General features: G+C 43.6%; 1 protein-coding gene across 2 annotated transcripts in view; it reads left to right on the top strand.

Moving 5' to 3' along the window:
* Positions 1 to 433: 433 nt before the first annotated feature.
* LOC116520856 (von Willebrand factor A domain-containing protein 5A-like) overlaps positions 434 to 22,057 on the top strand; it is a 37,554-nt gene continuing 15,930 nt past the window's right edge. Inside the window, exons 1-14 of one of the 2 annotated variants that reach the window (XM_032235277.1) lie at positions 434 to 582; positions 4,098 to 4,174; positions 6,553 to 6,755; positions 7,194 to 7,416; positions 8,350 to 8,516; positions 10,474 to 10,588; positions 10,996 to 11,168; positions 11,974 to 12,062; positions 12,793 to 12,937; positions 14,822 to 14,901; positions 15,082 to 15,196; positions 18,735 to 18,899; positions 19,083 to 19,186; positions 19,993 to 20,198. In XM_032235277.1, the coding sequence (XP_032091168.1) occupies positions 4,135 to 4,174; positions 6,553 to 6,755; positions 7,194 to 7,416; positions 8,350 to 8,516; positions 10,474 to 10,588; positions 10,996 to 11,168; positions 11,974 to 12,062; positions 12,793 to 12,937; positions 14,822 to 14,901; positions 15,082 to 15,196; positions 18,735 to 18,899; positions 19,083 to 19,186; positions 19,993 to 20,198 (1,825 nt within the window). In that variant the 5' untranslated portion in view covers positions 434 to 582; positions 4,098 to 4,134. Of the gene's footprint in view, positions 583 to 641; positions 833 to 4,097; positions 4,175 to 6,552; positions 6,756 to 7,193; positions 7,417 to 8,349; positions 8,517 to 10,473; positions 10,589 to 10,995; positions 11,169 to 11,973; positions 12,063 to 12,792; positions 12,938 to 14,821; positions 14,902 to 15,081; positions 15,197 to 18,734; positions 18,900 to 19,082; positions 19,187 to 19,992; positions 20,199 to 22,057 lie in introns of those variants that run through there. The other variant, XM_032235276.1, reaches the window with a different exon arrangement.

Consider the following 22,057-nt stretch of genomic DNA (forward strand, 5'->3'; position numbering starts at 1 on the left):
TACTGCACAATTATGGTTGTGTCTCAACTTTTTGCTGACTTTGCATGTTTCAGAGAATCTCCCAAAATGGGAATTGTTGGATTGGCCCAACTGAATTCACATACTTGGATCAAACCGAAAATGAGCAATTCGGGTTAACTATTTTTCGTCCTTTGGTGCAAATATACGCAAACCCGGTTCTGCCACATATTTCTTCCAATTCTCAGGGCCATTTGGCTGAGAGAGACAGGCTTTTGCCCAACATACTCCGGACTGTCAGTTGGGTTAAGAAGCCATTCAGAAATAAGAAGAACATTTACGCAAATTGTGATCATTTTTCGACGTGAAGGAGGGTAAGAATTAGTTCGCAAAATCCCTCCTTGAACTGGGTTGGACTACAACGTGGGTAGGTTGTGAGAACCTGAACTGGTATGAGATCACCATTTCGCCATCGATGTGACTTTCAGTCGTTTCGGCTACAGCTTCCGTCACTTGCAAAGATGACGCGGAGTCCACGTTGAGTGTAACGTGAGGGACAGAGGAAAGATTGACAGGCAAAGCTACTCCCCGCAGGGATTCCAATGGGGCGTTTAGCACCGTCAGGTAAAAGGAATTTTAAAAGGCTCGTCGTTGCATTCAATCTTTCCACAACGGAGGAAAAGAGGGAGCGGCCACCCTACTAAGAGGGAGAATGGCTCCATCAGGCGCAGCTCCGGAACCGAGAGTCGCGCGGGTTGGTGTTTCCCGAACGAGGGGCGGGGATAATCGGGAAATTCTCGGGAAAACATTAGCTTTCGCTTTTTGCTGGGTTTTAATCAAAGAGGAAAAGGCGACAGCGTCGAGATCCTTTAAGGTAGGCAAAATTGTCTTGAGTACCGGAGCGCTTTCTTGCATCTTTCCCACCACTATCACTTATATTGCTTCGCCTACAGGAAAAACAAAAAAAAGTATAAGCTTACCTTCCCGATACGTTACTGTCACGATCTTCTGTTCTGGATTTTTTGCGAACCACCTTTGTTTCCCAAGTCCACCCCTTTACACTGAAGTCTCCCAAAGAAGCAAGCAACTTCTATGTCCTTAATCCACCCAACCTTGAATTTCTATTTCTCTATTCTTGGTCAATCTGTACGCGTCATACTGTACCCCTAATCACATATAGTTTCCAACATTCTGGCTCCTCTTAGTGAACCAAGAAAACAGACTAAAAGGAGGCTTGCAGAGTGTTCCTGGGGTTTGGCAGGGGCCAAAAACAAGCAAAAAACAGCCTGGGGGTTTTTGTTGTTGTTGTTGTTGTTTTGTGAAAACAGGTCTTTTTTTGTCAAAAAAAGGGGCATTAGGAAGCTTATAGAGTGCTCCTGGGGGCTGGGCGGGAACAGTTGAGCAAAAATACCACTGTTTTTTGCTCATTTCTGCCCTCCCCAGTTCCCAGAAGCACTCTGAAAGCCTCCTACAAGCTATGCATGGCCATTTTGATGAAAGGGGGGGGGGGTCGGGAGGCAAAAAATGCTGTATTCAGTGTATAAAATACACCCAGATTTTCAGTCTCTTTTTTTGAGGGGAAAAAGGTCCATCTTATACTCTGAAAAATAACGTATGTATGTATGTGTAGTGAAGTGCGGTGAGGTTTATGGCTGGTGAGGCACTGACACGGGTTTCAAATTTTTTTAGACTTGTGGACTTCAACTCCCAGAATTCCACAGCCAGGCATACTCAGTTCCGATTTAAAGCAACAGCATTTGTTTTTTGTTTTGCGAAAAATTTTCGTTCATTCTTTTTCTTCTACCTCCCCATCCTTCCTCCCTCTCTTCCTCCCTCCCCCCTCTCTGAAACAGATATGCACATAGAGAAGTTGGGTCCCTCTCTCACTCACTCACTCTTAAACAAACACAAACACAGAAGTTGGATTGGGTATATTTTCCAATGGTTTGAAAACAGCTCCTCTGCCATACCCACCCCCCCCATTCCCCTGCTGCCTTCTGATTCGAGCCTTTGATTGCAAGTGGAGCCACGTTGCCTTTTCAAACTTGTAATCAGTGAAGCTGGGCTTGTATACTTTTATCCAGCTCCGTGTGTATGTGTGTCTGCGTTTCTGTGTGTGTGTTTGAAAAGGTAACGTGGCTCTGTATGCAATCAAACTTTTTGAATTTCTCCCCCTCCCTCCGACCCACACACGTACCATTTCCAGCTGTTTCAGAGAGGATTTCAACTCTGCTCTTGCCTGTCATCATGAAAAGAAAAAAAAATGTAAAAGGAAAAAGGCAAGAACTGAGGTCAGGCTGAGCTAGTTGCTGCCAGAGCGTCTAAAAAGGCTCTAAAAAAACGCCCTCTACAGGAGGCAGGAGAACGACATGCCTCATCTATGTCAGGGATTTTTCGGATTTAACCTTTGCTTGGCTCTGCTCGAGTGATCATAAAGTCAGACTAGATAAGGCACCTCGTTCTCCTGCCACCTCCTGTAGAGGGCACTTTTTTAGAAGCTTTTTTAAATAGTTAAGCACTAAGCAGAGTCATCCATGGTGACTCTGGAAGCAGCTAGCTCAGCCTTTTTCCTTTTACATTTTTTTTTCTTTTCATGATGACAGTGGTGAGGCTCTGCCACCCCTGCCTCCCCTGACTGCACGTATATGTATATCTATATATATGTATAAATATTAATCAATGTCCATTTTGAATACATAACGGAAAGAGGCAACTTGAGAGTTCACAAGACTGATGCTATATGGAACAAAACTGTGATTCAATCTGGATGTTCTGCTTCGGATACCAGGAAGCCACCTCCCAGAATGTAACAAGGAAAACAGGCTGTGAAGATGATGTGTAGAGTCCCAGACAATACTGTGGACCCTGCTCAAGCATTGCTTGTATGTTATGTCCTGGATAGAAAGAAGTGAACTGCCAATAATCTTTTCTGCCATCTTTACCACTCTCTGCACTGCCTACTTGTCTATTAACTAGTTATTCCTACTTCATTACCATATCAAGAATGACTTCCAGGAGTCTAGTTAACCTCATAAATCAAAGCAAGCAAAATGGCCAGTTGTTACACTACAGTTCCCATAACTTCTGATAATTAGTGATGTTGGCATGGGTTTATGGGAATCAGACAAGCTCTTGAAGGCTACAATTCCTAGCTTCAACTTAGATTGGTGTACTAAATATTTAGGAAATGTTTTTGTTTCTTGATATGTGTATGGAGCCACAGATATGACTATGGAGCTGTTAAGACAACAAATGGAGAAAGAGCTGCATTAAAATATATTCTAGACTTCTGTGGAGCCATTTTTGTGACCTGTCTGGTCTACCTTATAGGATGACAATACACAATTATATTATAGAAAGAATATCTGGCTTGAGTTTTTTGCATTTGCTGTAATCTCTTATATCGAACTATCCAGAAAAGTCATGTCATGTAGCAGAAAGTGAAAGCAGATGTGTCTATTTGTGCTTATTTTGAAATCTGCTCCGCTAAAGAAGAGCATGAAAATATTTTCTCTCAAATCCTCCTTATCTTAGTGGGATGCTGTGTTAGCTTTCCATTGCATAGAGATAGCTAAAGTGTTGTCTGTTTGTGGTTTTTATAATTTGGATGACGTTCAATCTCAGTGGCTTTAACAGAACAGAAAAAAATGATTCCATTGCAGTAATGGATTCTGCTGAAGAAAGCAACATTTTTGCCGGCTTTAGCTGCAGGAAATTTTTCTCTGGATGAATTCACAAATTGAATTAAGCTACAATATGGCTTGCTTAATTTGATGATTTTATAGAGGTAAAGTAAGACTTCAAACGTCCAATGATTTGATTTTTCGATTATTCTCTACTGGCTTTCTGATTGCAGATGTGACATAATGGACAGTGCAAACAGGGAAACATGGTTATTCCTGGTTTGTGTTATGGCCCAACGAACCTTTAACTAATTTATAAAAGACACAAGGTAACAATGACTAAAAATGAAAGAATTCACCACCAGGAATTGGCCAGATGAGCCATTTTGCTTAGCTAGAACAGCTCCTGTACCATGTCAGAAAATCATATAAACTTTTTCAGTTGAAATGACTTATAAATAATGTGGGAATATATTCTCTTAAAATAAAAAGGATAATATTTTTTGTCTTCCACAGTTGGTGTGCCTTGTTTCTCCTCCATAGAGCATCAATTATGGAGCAATGTGGCCTCCTCACCTCCTTGAAAGTGCCAGGTAAACTGAGAATCTGCTAAAATTGAGTAAAATGGCAAGTTGCATATGACTTAAAAAGGAAGTCATGGTGTCTTTGATCTTATGATTTTAATTCTATAGCTTTGCAGGTCATTTGTATACTCTGCCCTTGAAGAGTATCTGGAAGTTTCAGCTGGTGCAAAATTCAACAAGACCTGCACAAACTACACCTCTGCTCTCTGAGCTTCTTGGGTTGCCAGTTTGCTTCCTGATCCAATTCAAAATACTAATTACAGGTTGTCCTCGACTTACAACCACAATTGAGCCCAAAATTTCTGTTGTGGAGGCGTTTGTTAAATGAGTTTTACCCCATATTATGACCTTCCGTGGCACAGTGGTTAAGTAATCACTGCAACTGATAAGTTACCGTGTTTCCCTGAAAATAAGACCCAAAATAAACACTTGGCTTTATTTTTGAGGTCTTATTATTTTTGAGGAGCAGGAGGCGGTGAGCGTGGTCACCTCATGACTGCTGCTGTGTTGCAATATTTTCAGGGAAGGCTTATTTTTGGGGAAGGGCTTATTTTAGCACATGCACTCAAAAGCCCGATTGGGCTTATTATCCAGGGAGGTCTTATTTTCAGGGAAACAGTAGTAACACAGTTTATTAAGTCTGGCTTCCCCATTAACTTTGCCTGTCAGAAGGTCGAAAAAAAAGGGGCTCACATGACCCCAGGAACACTGCAACCGTCATAAATGTGAACTAGTTGTCAAGCATCCGAATTCTGATCATGTGACCATAGGGTTGATTCAAAGGTCATAACTGAAAAAGGGTCATGAATCACATTTTCAGTGCTGTTGTAACTTTGAACTGATCATTAAATGAACTGTTATAAGTCGAGGGCTACCTGTATAACTTTTCAAACCTTACATGGCACAGGATCAGGTTATTTGAGGGACCGCCTCTCCCCAACTCCATTTATCCATTCCATCCTATCCAGCAGAAATGGCACGCTGTGGATCCAGTCAGCCAATGAACTTTATTTAGCAGTAAAGGCCAAATATGTCTTTTTTAAGGCTCCTGTCTCAATATGCGTATTTTCCAATGAGATAGACTCAGGCAGGAAAATCATTTAATGACAATTTATAAGAATATTCACACAGAGAGGATTCCTCTCATTCAAAGAGGGGGAACCCAGATCCTTACCTTAGGTTCCATTTTATAGTTAACACAACAAAGACAATGCAAGAGGAAAAGTTGATTAGATAGGGTAAAAGAAACCCCTCCTACAGTAAATCAGCTACATATAGTCAAACGTGTTACATGTATGTCAATTTAAATGAAATCTGGTGTCAGAAGAGGCGTAAAATGTAGCAAGGAAAAGGTTGTTCGGAGTTTACGAAGAGACAAACCAGACACCAGCCAATTAGCAGCTAACAAACCTTTTCTTATCTAATCTCTAGCCCTCCCTCCTATAGTTTATCTTTTCAGTTTAGGAATGTTACAAACTATTGATCAAGCCATACAGCAACAGGGTAAAAGGTTCTACATTCCAGCATGTAATGAGCCTTACTGCCATTTTAAAAGAGAAAAATAAGTTAAATTAATTTAAAGCTCTCAGCCATTTTCAGTTCCTCGTTTTGTTTTCAAAATTATGTACTTTTCAAAATCACATTTCACAGCAACAGCTCAGCAGGATTACAAATAGTTCTGATACACTTTGAAATCTTTCTATCTAAAACTTTGGTGTTTAGGGCCTGCTTTTTCCACTTAGGCCTTACTGATTTTAATAGATCAATAGGCTATATTTTCGTTTCCCACACCAGGAAAAGAGCCTCTCTATTGGGGTACCCACCCTTTGGAACAACTTTGCCCTGAGGTGAAACTAGTCCCATCCTGCAGGGTCCTCAAAAACGACCCTCAAAACCTGTATATGCATCTAGCTTGTAGAGCCCCTTATATGGTTGCATTGTATATACGGTAAGTTTAGAAGGTGTTCCCCCTGCCTTTTTGTTACTGTAGTTTTTGTGTTTTTTCAGTTGGTTTTGATCATTGGATTTTGTGATTCTTCATTTTTTAATTATGTACGGTGCCCAGGAACACACATGTGAGATGGGTGGCCATATAAATGCCATACATTAATAATGATTTGGGAGTTACAGATCTTGGGGTAGGGGCATAACACCTACAAAAGAGACATCTTGCCAGCACTTTCAACAGTTGTAACAGTAACAGAGTTGGAAGGGATCTTGGAGGTCATCTAGTCCAACCCCCTGCTCACGCAGGAGACCTATACTAGGCATTTGAACCACTGAACTTTCTGATCGATAAGCTCAGTGTCTTAGCATGGGGTTTTCTGCTCTGGGCCCGGCCAGATAGTGAGTTAACCATCCTCTTTTTGTTATTTTCCACAACCCAGTGCCTTTGAAAAGCATTTCTGTGGATGTCATTATACGAGGTTTCGTGGCTGACGTAGTATCCGAACTTCAGTACCAGAATGAGGAAAAGAATCCAGTGGAGACCACCTTTGTCTTCCCTCTGGATGATGAAGCCGCAGTCTATGCCTTTGAAGGTCTCATCGGTGGGACACGGATTGAGGCCCAGATCCGAGAGAAGAAGCAGGTATAGAAAACGAAAACATTTCAAAATACAAGGATATGGTTCTGGGAAGGCAAAAAAAGGTTATATTCCTGCACTCAGATTCAATCTACATGTCACAATGAGATAGGCTAAACAGGCTTAAATACATTTCCTTCAGGTTTGATATATTTACTTGACATTCGTTTCTCTACTATAATGAAAGGTAAGTAGGAATAGTGTGACTTCCCACACATGTAAATGTGTTTTTCATTTGAAAGGAAGATTATCTGGAAAGGTTACTAAACTCCCTGTCTGATAACTAGGTGCATGCAATCTTCTTGACAACATCATGAAGGTGAATTGCCATTGCTGACTGGGATTTTTTTTAAAACCCTAAGTCCCAGAGGCACTTTATTTGTGGCCACTTTAATAAGTGATATTGTCCTGTTCTTGCTTCTTTCTCCGTCTTCTTCAACACAGGCAGAACAAGAATACGAAGATGCCGTGAGCGAAGGCCGCCAGGCTTTCCTGCTTGAGAGAGAAGAAAATGCCAATGACATTTTCACGTGCAGCCTGGGCAATCTTCCTCCTGGTGGGGAAGCCACACTGAAACTACGCTATGTTCAAGCATTAGCGGTGGAACCAGATGATGCCGTCCGTTTTGTCCTGCCAGCTGTCTTGAACCCCCGCTATGTTCCTGAAGGTAACTAACTATATTCCCAAGACCAGCATGGAATCCCCAAAGCAAAGCCTCTAATGGGCCCCTTCACTGCCCTCCCTGCTCAATGGTGTCAAGAACTGGGACAATTAACTCAGCTTCATCCTAAAAACCAACAGTGGTGGCTGGACTCATACGAGACATGGTACATGTACGATGCTTACATAGGAGTTGACATGTTCTGCACATTATTGGGATGTGAAGCTAGCAGGGTTTCAGTCACATTGGGCAAACACAGGTATAGTTTGCCATTAAAATGATAAACTCTTGAAGTAAGCTTGAGTAGATAACATGCTGCCATTGATCCTTTCCATTTAATTTTACCGTTTTCTTTATTTTTACTAATGGATACAGTTCAAAATAATGTGCAGTTACTAGACCAGACTTTTGCAAGATGGTCACCACCAGATGAGTAGAAGAAGATGCAAAGAACTTAGAGACTTTCAGCTATCACTTCCCATTATTTTCTTTTCCAAATTAAAGTAAATATTTATATAGAGTGATTTTCCTATTTTCTTCTCACACCATCTTCAGGAACTAGGCTGGATTTGCAGGCTGGGGGACTAAGACACGATTGTATGTCCTCCAATTTGAGCAGGGATCCTTGTGGCTTCATGTACTACTCCTTTTCTTAGCAGGAGTGATTTACCATTGGTTTTTCTGTGGTAATCAAGTAGTAATCATATCCCTCTCTGTATAGCTTTGGAGTCCAAGCAAAGCATCTGCTGGAATCGAAAATCAGAATGAAGATTGTGGCCATACAGGGCTCTGAACCTGGCCTGTCTTGGTCCAACCTAATAATCCCACAGTCCCACTTTCCCGTTTCAGGCGGTGTCCGGCTGCCTCAGATTCTGGGAATTCCCCGGGAACTTCCCCACTTTCTACAGACAGAGCCTCATGTGTGTTTTCTGTTAACAGGCTCAGAAGGGGGCACTGTTTCCCAGCAGATACCACGAATGTCCAAAGAAGCTGTGCCTTACACCCTCAGCCTCAGTGCCAAGGTAGAGTCCCCCTATGTCATCAAACGGGTGGACTCAAAATGCAGTCTTGTACAAAATATGTCAGAGGATCGCACTGCTGCCCAGGTAAGGCTGCTCAGGATCTAACAATTTGGATTGGGAGAAACTTTCGGTAAAAAGTATTTTTCCAGCACCTGCACACTTCATACACAACATCAATAGCATGAACCCAACAACTAAATGAAATACAGGATTGTTCACTCCATTTGAACTGACTTTTAGGAGAAAAGAAACAAAAATAGGATGTGATGCTGAAAAGCAGTGGTGGTGATGCCACAATAGAGGGTTCTAAATGCATAGGAGCTGTCAGATGCAGTTCCTTTTAGAACTGCCAAAAATATTGGTCTGCTGTGAAGTAAGAGCTACAGGTAATGCTCAACTTAACAACTGTTCATTTATTGAATGATGACCTAGAATTACAATAGCCTAGGAAAGGAGGCTTTACAGCAGGTGCGTCAAACTTGATTTCATTGAGGGCTGCATCAGGGTTGTGTTTGATCTGGGGGGAGGGGGGAGATTGCAGAGTGGGTATGGCCAGGGTGCATGTGGCCAGCTTAATGTCACTTGTGTCAAGGGCAACTGTGATGGTCCAAGTGCTCTGCTAGAGAAAATGGGCTCCCAAGCTCCGTTTTTGGCTGTGATGGCCTCCTGCAACCCTCTGCCAATGAAAGCAGAGCTCAGGAGGGCTGCATGCAGCCTTCCCGAGCTCTGTTTTCACTGGCAGAGGCACTGGAAGCCAGTCTTCGCTGTTTCCAAGGCGGCAATGTGGGCCAGATCTAAGCACCCAGCGGGCCGGATCCGGCACCTGGGCCTTGATTTTGACATCCCTGCTTTACAATCATAAAGCATCTCTGGCCATTGCAAAACCCCAACAGTCATGTGATCACAGTCTGGGTGCTTGGCAACCTGACCACATTTACAACCAATTGCCAAGCACCTCTCAGTCATGTAATTGTCATTGGCCATCTTCTCCACTAGCTTTCCCAGAAAGTCAGTAGTTGCAAGCTACTGCATCTGCTGAAAGGACTTCCTCTGCTCTATAGATGCTGGCTGAAAGAGGTGCATTCTTGCACCCAATCAAAGGATTTCCCTTTCATGAATTGAAGAGAGCTGAACTCCTTGGGCAGACAGTTCTTTCAGCCAGCCCCCAGAGGGCACCAAAATCTAAGCAGAGAGACTGGGTGGTAAGGCTAGGAGTGTGGGGTGCCTGGTGGATGGGACAGGCCCAGTGCAGGCCTTGCACAAATGTCTCTTTGTTCAGGGGCTGAAAATCTTGCTCGGAGTTTGGCAGAGAAGACTTTCAGCTCTTGAGCAGAGAAGCAGTTTGATAAGGAAAGGAGTGAAGAGGGTTTTGGGCAGATCCAGCACAAGCTGCACGCACATGTCTCTCTGCTGGGATTGTGGCTGTTGAGAAAAGCAGTCATGTAGTTGCTCAAGGACTGAGATTATGTGATAATTGTGGTTGTAAATCAAGAGTTACCTGTACATGGTTTTCCAAATAATAATTTGTACATAAATAATGCATGTTATGTAAAAATAATAAATAAATCCTACGCTCACTTGCCCTGAAGATATTATTTAGGGCTCTAAGGGCTGACTGTGCTGGCCCAAAGATTCCCAGTTGCCTGTTCCCCAATTAGGTAGTCTTCAGATATGTTGTGCTACCAGTCCCATTATTCCCAGAAAGTAAAGCTTATGTAAATGAGATATATACCATGTTGTATATATGACCATTCTCACAAAGGTTAGATGAGCTTGCAAGGCTAAACAGATCTTCTGAAAGTCTTCTTAAAGTGGGCCAAATAGCTAGGTATCTGGATGATCTGTTCCTATCAGAGTTAAAAGGGATCTTCCCTTAATGGAAGACTTAAGGCAAGGCAGTATTTACATAACAAAATCTTAAGCAACTTCCTTGCCTTAGCTACTTAGCATAGCTTTTGCTATAATAATTCATGGCCTGGAGTCTACCACAATCCTAGAACTACAACCTGCAAACACTTTGGTTTCACTTATCTTCCCAAAGGTCTCCTTGGCTAAAGGGCACAAATTTGATAGTGATGTGGAACTGCTGATATATTATGAAGATGTGCACAAGACCAGTACCATTTTAGAGATTGGGAAATCTGGAGCTGCCCCAGGTAAGCAAAGTTGAAAGCAGAGGTGGGAATTTATGCCATTGCACTACAGTTCTCAGCAATCCCTCTTACTAGGCCTATCAGTGAAGGATGTTGAGAGACGCAACTCAGCAACGTATGGAGGAACACAGGTTCTTTATCTTTCGCATAAGCTATCATGTGGCTGAAGTGGAAGTCCTAAGATTTGGAGAAATCCTGCCTTGAGTGAAAATGCCTCCTTTTTCTTGTGCCATTCCATCATCAGACATTGGCAATCATGTTGCCAATCCTGTTTTTATCAATAGCCACATGAAAAAGTACTGTTGAGTTTTGTCCAAATCAGTCCCTTAGATTTTGAAGCCATGATGTTCTTCTTCTGCTTGGACCACATTTGAAAATGCCTATTGATTGCTTTCTTCTCACAAATGTAGGTTCACTGATGGGAGACCCAGCCCTCCTGCTAAGCCTGTATCCAAACATTGTAGCTGCCAAAGCAGGCCAGTGTGTTTCTGGAGAGTTTATCTTCCTGCTGGATCGCTCTGGCAGCATGGATACCCTCATGGGTAACAGTGTTGGTACCCAATCACGCATCGAGAGCGCTAAGGTAATTTAAAGCTTGATGAGTGGGTGAATCAGTTGGATTATTGAAGATGGAGAATGAAAAATGGTCTAGGACAATGGTTCTCGACCTGTGGTCCATGGACCCCTGTGGGGCTGCTATGTATCGCAGGAGGTCCGTGTAGGCTTGAAGAAATATCATGATTTAAATTGTCACCACCGGTTCACAAATGTGAGCGCACGCGCCACTACCGCACATGCATAGGACCTTCGATTTTCGACAATCAGCTGTGACGTGCAATTTAAATTAGCTAGAAAGCAGGAAATCCAACTATTCTAGCTAATATAAATCACACGTCACAGCTGATCATTGGAAATACTGGTTCACCTGAACCGGTAGCATTTTTATTACCAGTTCGGGCAAACCAGTCTGAACCGGTAGCATTTTACCCCTGGTTCGTAGCTACAAAAGGTAATTAAATGGTGTCTGTGGTGAAGAGAAGGCTGATCTACAATATTTATAGGCAACATATATTGCCTGTGTAGAATTTCCTCAAATCTTTCAAGGTGCTTAAGCTGCTGTACATGGTTCTTTCCCTCTGACCTGTAAAAACAACTCTGTGAAGTACAGGGGATTTAGTGTCTAGGCAAGGTCACAAAGTGAGAGCTGGGATGATAATTGAAGCCCAAGTCCCTTTAACCTACATCCAAACACAACAGTTGACCTTGCAAAGGGAGGACCTCAGAAAAGTAGAGGTGATAAATATGGGAACTGCCGTTTTGAATCTGAAATGATGTGCTGGAATATCTAAAGTGACTCCAGATGTTTCTCTCCCCCTGTTCCATTTCAGGAGACCTTGATTTTCTTGCTAAAGAGTCTCCCTCTGGGATGTTACTTCAACATCTTCGGTTTTGGTTCTACTTATGACTCATTTTACCCGTGAGTATTAAAAGATGCCTTTTGTCCATCTTTATATTTCTTGGTTTCTCCAGTTCCTTTTACTTGTTATGTAAAATATATTTGGAAAGAATCAAATGGATAATTTGCTTTTAAAAGAAATACGAGGTTAAATAGAAGAAACTCCAAAATCCTTAAATTAGGAGTAGAAGAAAAAAAATTACAGAGTCATGTGTCCTGTATGTACCACTTCCTTGAAATCTCTCTTCTTAACTTGAAAAATCATCTGAAAGCTTTATCATACACCAAAAGCATGTGAGATTTTGGGATTGTAGTGCCCCACTTCACTTTTGAGAGACTGCACTCCAAAAAGAAATAATGCCAGCACAAAAACTAAATTTTACTGACATAAATAAACATTAAGTAAAAATAGTTTAATTTCTCCCAATGTTTTCTCTTTTATAATTAATTATAATAAAAATTATAATTGGGTGAAAGTTCATGAATTTGAGATCTCCTATTGGATCCTAAGGAGGTATTCTCTTGGCTTCTTTGGCCTTCTCGGTAGCCATATAGCGCCCTTGGGTTCTCTATATTTCTTAGCATATTAAAGATGACAGATTACGAAGAATGGCTTTGATCTGTGTGTTGTGCTTTAAAGCTATGAAAAGTGAGATGATGAAGAGTAGATTCTTGTGGATATGGGGAATATATAAAAAGGTTGTTTGGAAGAACTCGGTTTAGTTTAGTAATAACGTTCTGCCCTTCACAGGCAGAGTGTTAAGTATACCCAGCAGACCATGGATGCATCTGTCCAACGTGTGAAGGAGCTGCATTGTGACTTGGGAGGAACAGAGATTGTAAAACCCCTGAAGGCTATTTACAGCCAGCCATGCGTTGAAGGACATCCTCGACAGGTATTTCATTCTAATAAGATCTTTCTTTTTTAGATAGAATCAGGATGTATGGATGAGATTTAAGAAAAAGATTTAGAGAAAAGCACATAATAATGCCCATGACTACCAATATAAGGTGTCAAGATTCAAAATAACCCCCCCTCCAACACAAGAAAACTCCAAGGCTAGAAGTTCCTCAAAGTTCCATTTTATTAGATACCGTATTTTTCCAGAATATAAGACGCACCAAGGTTTTGAAGAGGCTTTTAAAAAAAAAAAAAAAAAGTAGGTAGGTAGATAGAGGGATAGAGAGATAGAGAAAGATAGAGAAATATAGTAGGTAGGTAGGGAGAGTGAGCGAAAGAGAAATACAGTAGGTAGGAAGGGAGAGAGAGTAGATAGGTAGGTAGATGTTTCCAGGTGTATTTATCCATGTACTAGAGAAGGAAATCACTGACAATCTGCAGCACCTAAGACTTTGTTTCGGCTGCACAGCACTTGATCAATGTAATTCTCATCAATCAGTTAAAGAGTTTTCCAAAAGGAAAAAAAAAGGTTTTGCACTGTGCAAACTTCCCCAAAACAGCCTGTTTCTCGCGAAAATGGACCCATTATTTTTAACAAAAGGCATGAATATCCTTTGGGGGGTTTGCAGAGTGCTCTGGGGGCAAAAACAAGAAAAAAACAGCCCGTTTTTTGCAAATACGGGTCTTTTTTTTTTTCAAAAAAATTGCATGCATAGCCTTTAGGAAGCTTATAGAGTGCTTCTGGGGGCTGGGGGGCAAAAAATGGGCCTTTGTTTGCTCTTTTCTGTCCTCCCCAGCCCCCAGGAGCTCTCTGAAAGCCTTCATAAGGCTATCCACAGCCATTTTGGTGAAGGGGCAGGGCTTTGGGAGGCAAAAAATGCTGTGTTCAGTGTATAAGACGCACTCAGATTTTCAGCCTCTTTTTTGAGGGAAAAAGGTGCGTCTTATACTCTGAAAAATACGGTATGTCCTCTTGGCACATCTGGGAAAACCCAAATCTGAAAGCTTCCAGGTTTTCCCTACTCAAAAGAAAGCCCAAGTCCCTTCCCATGTGCACCCACATGTCCATCACATGGTCCAATCAATGCACCATCCCAACTGGAGATGCCTCCCAGTCACGCCACTCCAGGTGCAAGCCAAATCTCAAAGAAAGGAATGCTGTTACAAACATAGTCCTGTTAGTCTCTTTCATGGTTTGCAATCAAACAGATGAAACCAATTCATATTTTCTAACATGCAATTGAGACGTTTCATCCATATTTAAATGTTCACTTTCATTTCTCTACATATAGCAATTCTATTTTACAAGATCTTCGTTTAGTTCTATTACATGCTTCTCTTGTTCTTAATTTCTGTTTTTCTTCCATTTCTTCCATTAATCTGCATTATCTAAATTTAGTACTCTTACATTCTTCTAAATGTAATGATTATCACCTGGTGGGCCCGTAAATATTGACCTCCACAGCCCATCATGGCATTACTTCATTAAAGTCTTCCCATGCAACTTTTAATAAGATATGAAAAATAGTGATCAGGGATCCCCAATCCGCAGGCAGCGGCCCACTACCAGGTCTTGGCCTATTCAGAACTGGGCCGCCAGTTCTGAATAGAGGTAGGCTGAGCGGTAGGCTGATGAGTGCATGCAGATCCACTCACACAAGCAGCACCACAAAGACCTCTCTCTTGCGTGCATGCATGTAACTGTGCACATGTGCACCCACCACTCATGTGCTCCAGTGCCCCTCTCCCCCCCGCTGGGCCACTGCTCTCTTTTACAAGCCATAGGAAGTTCAAATTAAATTTCTCTTCTTGCCTGCTTCTAATCTTCTTCTCCCTACCCTTTACAATTTCCACTTCAAGTTGTTCCCTATCTCCACAGGTCTTTGTGTTCACTGATGGAGAAGTGTGCAATACAAATGAGGTCATTGCTGTGGTTCACCATAACAGTCACTTCCACAGGTAAGAAAAGATAAATGTTTCCCTGCCAGTCTTTTCAGATTCTAGTGCACAGTGCTCACGGAACAGGTAGGAAGAGAGGATGAAATTACTTTCTTGACAATTGAGCCCAAATTGACATTTTGGGCTCAATTGTCGCTTGATTTCTATCAGCTTCTGCCTTCTTCCTTCCTCACTAAACAGGTGCTTCTCCTTTGGCATTGGGGAAGGGGCTTCCACGTCCCTGGTCAAAGGCATTGCTCGAGCTGCTGGAGGCAGTGCCGAATTCATCACTGGCAAAGAACGCATGCAGGCCAAGGTGAGGTCTCTTCCTCTCAATGGGTTTTAGCTTTGCTGCATGTCATTGATATATACTTCCAGGATTTAGCATCTTTTAGGCTGCCTAAAACTTAATTATAAGTTTTTAATATTTCAGCTGGGGTAGTTTAATACCTTTGTGATAAAATGTGGGAGGCATCAGACATTATATGGATTTGGTTCTTTTGTGCTAACATGAACTAATGTGAAAACCCATTGTTTATTTTGGTTTATAATACATGTTCTACATGAGGCTCAAGTATTGGAACATATTTTGGGATAACAGATATAGATTCTTATCTTGTTATTTGGAAGCTTAGGTTGTAAAATGGGGCAAAGTCACTTAACAATTATCTCGCTTAGTAGAAGACATTTTGGGCTCAATTGTGATAGTTAGATTACCTGTATGAATCACACTCCAGTCAGTGATGCTATACACTGCTATACACATTACTGTAAAGTTGGAAAGTTGATCTTATGCATAGGGATTGTTCCATGGGCCCGACTCCATACCCGCCATCTCCAATGGTTCCTCCCACATCAGAGGAGGCATAGGGGCATCCCGGACATCACAATGCGACTGTCCTCCAAGGTGATCCGGTCTCTCTACTGGTGGAACTCCTTCACCTTGCTGAAGGGTTGTCTGTTCAGAGAGCTGGATTGGATAACAATCATGACCGATGCTAGCTTATACAGTTAGGGCGCTCACTCTCAAGCATAAGTAGCCCAGGGATGTTGGATCCCCCAGGACTTGACAAACAACATCAACTGGCTGGAGCTTTGGACCATTCATCTGCCCCTCCAACAGTTCAGAGACTTGGTAGCGGGGCAGCATGTGTTGATCCTCACGGACAATATATCCGCCAAAGCACACATCAACCGCCAAGGGGGCACACATTCCAAGAGCCTGATGCTGGAGGCACAGGCACTGTGCCTGTGGGCAGAGTCCCATTTGTTATACTTCAGGATGGATCACATTTCTGGCTCAGCGAACGTACAGGCGGATTGGCTGAGTCGTGAGACTGCAGATCAGGCGGAGTGGAGGCTCCACCCAGATTTGTTCCAGGAAATAGCTCACAGGTTCAGCATGCCGATACTGGACCTCTTTGCATCTTCCACCAACACCCACCTACCTCGTTTCTTCAGCCGATTCCAGACTCCCAGGGTGGAAGGGATTGACACCCTCCTGTGCCCGTGGCCACAGGGACTGCAATATGCGTTCCCGCCCCTGCCATTCATTCCAAGGGTGATTTGCAAGATCTTGATGGAACAGGCGGAAGTGCTGATGGTGGCACCACACTGGCCCTGCAGAAGCTGGTTCGCCGATCTGACCAGTCTATCCGTCACCCCGCCCTGGAGGATCCCGGATAACAGAATAGTTCTCACACAAAGGGCCCTCCTACACCCGAACCCTCAGTGGCTCCAATTGGCTGTTTGGCCATTGAGGGGGATATACTGAGACAGGACAACTTTGCTGAGCGGGTCATCCGTACCATCCAGGTGGCCAGACGACCATCCACTACGTGACATAGACAACCTTCTGTAGGTGGTGCTGCCCCCTGGGGATTGCCCCGAGATCGACTTTGCTCCCTCAAGTTCTAGAATTCCTCCAGGACGGCCTGGACAGGGGGCTGGCCCCGAACACCCTACGAAGACAGAGGATGGGGCTTGCCACAGTGCTCCATGGAGGCGTGAGTCGTTCACTGACACATCATCCCAGAGTTCGAGCCTTTCTGAGAGGTCCTGCCAACTTCAGATCTCCAACGGTTCATTGTTACCCATTGTAACAATGTACTTGAAGCCCTGACATCTGCACTGTTTGAACCACTCCGTTCCATTAGTCTACATCTACTGACTCTGAAAGTAGTCTTTCTTGTGGCAATAACCTCGGCTCAGAGGATCTCAGAGCTGGCAGCCCCGTCAGTGCACAGCGACCTCTGTATTTTCCACCCAAACAGGGTGGTCCTGCGCCTTGATCCTTCCTTCCTCATGAAGATCAACATCTGGTTCCATCAGGCCTAGGAGTTGGTGTTACCAAACTTTTGCCCCCGTACAATGCACCCCCGTGAATGGAAATGGCATCACCTTGACATACGACGAGCCCTTCGACACTACATGAAGTGCACGGCATCTTTCCGGTGATCAAAGGCGCTCTTTGTGGCCTTCCTTCCAGGCTCCATGGGCCAGAAAGTTTCATCCACCACAATTGGAAGATGGCTAAAGGCCTGCATCGCCAAGGGCCCACCGCCCTGACACATCAATGCCCACTCAACGCACAACGCAGCCACGACTACAGCCTGGACACACAAGCCTCTGACAAGGAAATTTGTAGGGTGGCGGCGTGGTCATCTCCGTCACCCTTCATCAGGCACTATAAGTTAGACAGCTATGCTTCAGCCAAAGCTTCCTTCGAACGCCGGGTTTTGCAGTTGGTTCACTCAGACACTGGATCCCTGGACCGGCCTTCTACCCACCCTTAGGTCAGTATGCTTAGGCATATCCCATTCCTTTGGATTCTCTAAGCAGCGCACTGGAGAATGACCGTTGTACTTACCTAAACGGTCGTTCTCGGTGCTCTGCGTGAGAATCCAACCCCACCCATACACAAGTCGGCCCAGGGTCAAGGGCGACCAATGGTTTCGAGTTAGGAGGGCGTTCTATGTGCTTTCATCTCTCAAAACGGCCATGCCTTCCATTGAAAAAACTGATCAGCCGAGTGAAAAAAGAGGCGTGGCCAAACTTCTTCAATTCAGTCACGAGGCAAGCAGACCGAAATTAACCCATTTCTTTGAATTCTGACACAGCACACCAAGAATGACCATTCAGTAAATACCATGGTGATTACCATATATTCCTGCATTCTGGAATAAGACATAATCATTCTTCTTTGTTTGGATTTATAACCTTCCTTTCATTTAGGAGCTCAAGGCAATGTATTGTTTAGATGTTTTAAGGCCACCCAATTCATCATTAATTCTGCAGTCGCTTTCAGATTTGAAGAGTGCCACTGAATCCCTCCTCAACCATCTTTTCTGAGTTCTAAACATACTCTGCACCTTCAATCTACCTTCACAGAGCTTAGTTTCTAATTCCCTGATCTTTTTTCTCTGAATCTGGTTGGTTCTTTTCACTCCTTCTTAAAGAGTAATGGCCAGAACTGAACATGGCATTCAAGGTGGAGTCTGTACAAAGCAGAATATAGTTAAATAATTATTTCCAGGACTTGAAAATTATTCTTCTGCATTTGCCGTCTTTGCAGCCAAAAGCTGCAGTTTATATTCAGTTTTCAGTCAAGTAGTTTTGTTTTGCCAATATTATTACCAATCACAGCCCAGAGAACTTACTGTGTCATGAGGAGTGGGAGCAGAAAAGAAGGTTGTGTGCAGCCAAAATGTTGATTGTTTTTGCAGATGATATTTTATAATCTCAAAGCTAGAGCAGTAACAACCTTAACATTTTCAAAGTAAATTTTGTTTTTTATTTCTCAGAGGATCCTGAAATCTTATATTGCTTTTTCATAAAATTCCTGTTTCCTGCAGGCTTTGCAAAGTCTGAAGAAGGCCCTTCAGCCAGCAGTGTCGGGGATCTCTCTGAGCTGGGAGTTGCCTTCTGGCCTTGAGGTCAACCTTGTGGGGTCAGGCCCTCAGGTCATTTTCCAAGGTCAGCGCTGCCTCATCTATGCCCAGATCCGGGGCCAACCACAGGCAAGTGATCCACTTGAGGTCCACCAACCTGAGAAATCCTCCGTCAGGTGGACAGTGCCTTGCACTGGCTCAGCTAAGGGTACTCAGTTGCCCTTCCTTCGCAGCTCTAATCCCAGAATGTCCTGATTCTTAGAAGAAAAGCATTCCCTTATTTTCTGCTTCCTTCCTTTTGTTTTTATACAGACGTCAGGCTCCATGGAAGGGACAGCCGTCGTTCGGTATAATTTCCAAAATGAGACTCAGACAGAAACAGTAAAGTTCTCATTCCAACTTGAGAAGACAGAAAGGTAGAACCCAGAACCCTTCCTTCGAGGTGGAACCCAAGCCTGAACAAACCCTTTAAAAGAGGCACATGAGTGTGTCAGTGGGAGCACATTCAAGTTATTTCTCTGAATCCTGAAGCAGATGCCTCTTTTTTTCAGAGTTTCTTCATGAGCTGCTCCCAGCTATCTCTCCACACATGATGCAGCCAGGAGTAGCTTATGAACCAAAGATGAAGCTGTTTTGTTGATTTAGAGAGAGGTGCTTTTCACCTAGTAGAGTCATTTCCTCTTGGAGATAGCATGTCCTTTGTATGTTAAGCCAAATGAAAGTAGGAAGTCACCACTTTAATCAACTTTATTGCTTAGATATGTGTGTGTGTGTGTGTGTGTCATCTCTTGCCCTCTGGATTCATATCCTTTAGCCAAGAGATTTGGCTGGATTCATAATTGTTCTAGCAGTTTTCAGAATAAAGACATAGTTAAGGAGACATTGGTTGACTAAAGCTGAACAGCCCAAGCCAATGCAAAATAAACCATATGTGTTCTTTCACGTTTCTTCCAGGCTACAGAAATGCTCTCCCAGGGGTACATTCAGGCTCTGCATTTTCTCTTTTCAGATAAGAGATAACAAGGATAAGTCTTTTTAGCCTAGATTTTTCAGCTTCTCAAGTTAAAAGGCAAAACAAGTAGTTAAGTATTAACCTTTTCCTGTATTTGCTGTCAGCTGACTCTCTGGGCACAAAACCACAATATAGAAAGAACTGAGAATCAATTAAGACTTTGATGTAATGGCAGCCCTTTCTCTACCTATCCCTCCCCTTTCTGTGCAGGCTCCCTGTTCACCGTCTTGCTGCTCAGGCACTGTTGCAGGAATTAGAAGAGGACAAGGAGAAGGTGGAAGAAAAGCGGGTTCTGGCACTAGAGACAAGCCTGAGCTCTGGGGTGGTGTGTTCCCAGACAGCTTACGTGGGTGTGAACACAGAGCTGGGCAAACCGATTCAAGGACCTCTCCTCCGCCGAGATATCGAGCGTTATGGTGAGTCAGGAGCCAAAGATGGCGGATAAGTCCCAGGCCTTGAATGGCCGTTAAATCAAATGGGGATCAGATTTGCAGCTGAACCTCTCCAGATAGTCTGGAGTCTTGCTAGGGGGAACATAAGTTAAAAAGCCCCATTGCTCCCTGGGTTTTAGTTGCCCAACAGTTGGCAGAGCAAGGGGCAGGTATCCACTCTGTTTGGCAGGATTAGGGCTAGGGTTAACATCGACATGTCATATTCTTGTAATGACCTAGCTGGAATGCTAGTTTTTTTTTACCTTCTTCCTGAGCTGTCAGGCTGTTGGATGTTTAATATCTGAATAGGAATCGTTGATTGTAAAATTAAAAGAATAAATACAGTAATGATTTCTACATTAGGCTATTCCCTCTTTCCTTCAGAGAATAAATCATCTCCAGGCATTTTTCTGACTTCTTGTAGGCAGCTGCAAATCTTTCTTGAGAAAGTTACTATCCTAGGGATGGAAGGGCAGCTTTTTAGTAGTTTGGGGTCACAAAGTTAAAGATAGTGGAGAATTGGACAATTATGCATTGTGAATGAAGCTGAATAATGCTGCAGACATTTCCCATTTTTCCAGGTTTTGAAACTACAGACTGGGGTCATTCTAAAACAGTGATGTGCAGTCAGGTGAGGCAAGTGAGGCACAGCCTCACCGCTCTCATCATGAAAAGAAAAAAAATGTAAAAGAAAAAAGCTGAGGTAGTTGCTGCCTCACCGTGGATGACTCAGCTTAACTATTAAAAAAGCCTCTAAAAAAGCTCCCTCTACTATGAGGAGGAGAACTGCATGTCCACCTAGTCTGACTTTTTAGCCGTTTTATGATAGCTATGTGTGGAATGTGTTTCTTGTGCTGAGCGATCATAAAATGCCTAAAAATTCAGACTGGGTGAGGCATGCAGTTCTCCTGTCTCATAGCAGAGGGCGCTTGTTTGGGCGGGGCTTCTTCAGAGGACCCGAGGCAAGAGCAGAGTTGAAGTCCTCTCTGAAGCAGCTGGAAAAGATACGTATGGGTTGGAGGGAGGGGGAGGAATTCAAACTTTATCCTCTTGGTGCTGTGCGGGGCTGTGGGCAAAGACTGGAGGGAAGGACCCTGGCTTGCTCATGCTCTCCCTCCCCAAGTGTAGTTTGATTGCAGGCAGAGCCATGTTGCCTTTTCAAACCTGTAATCAGTGAAGCTGGGCTGGATTTTTACATAGTGGATCCTTCCGGGGCTGGGGGAAGGTGTGTGTGCTACAGCACGGCTCTTTGCCTGGCTTCCTGCCTCCTCCTGTGAGGAGGCAGGAAATCTAGCTGGTGCTCTCCCTCCCCAAGTGTAGTGACTTCCTCCCCAGGCCCCCATCCATTTCTATCTCACACACACACACATACAGCTGGATAAAACTATATAAAAATCCAGCCCAGCTTCACTGATTACAAGTTTGAAAAGGCAACATGGTTCCCCCTGCAATCAAACTACACTTGGGAAGGGAGAGCAAAAACAAACACTGGGGGGACCACAGGAGGCGGCAGGAAGTCAGGCAAAGAGCCATGCTGTAGCACACACACTTTCCCCCATCCTCTTTCTTTTGGAAGGCTCGGATTGGCTTCCCTCCGGCTTCTCTGCCTGTCCTCTCACCCCAGCCTGCCAGCAGGAGGTGAGTGGGTGGGCTTTATTGCGTTCCAGGCATTTCCCACCCAGACAGCAGGCTGCATTTGCAATGGTGGAGGTGTTTGGGGAAGGCAGCAGGGGAATGAGGGTGGTGGCAGAGGAGCTGCTTTCAAGCCTCTGGAAAAGATCTCCAATCCAACTTGTGTGTGTGTGTATGTATGTTTGAGAGTGAGTGAGAGAGGGAAGGGGGTA

The sequence above is a fragment of the Thamnophis elegans genome, chromosome Z (genome assembly GCF_009769535.1).
Source record: "Thamnophis elegans isolate rThaEle1 chromosome Z, rThaEle1.pri, whole genome shotgun sequence".
NCBI classification, from domain to species: domain Eukaryota; kingdom Metazoa; phylum Chordata; class Lepidosauria; order Squamata; family Colubridae; genus Thamnophis; species Thamnophis elegans.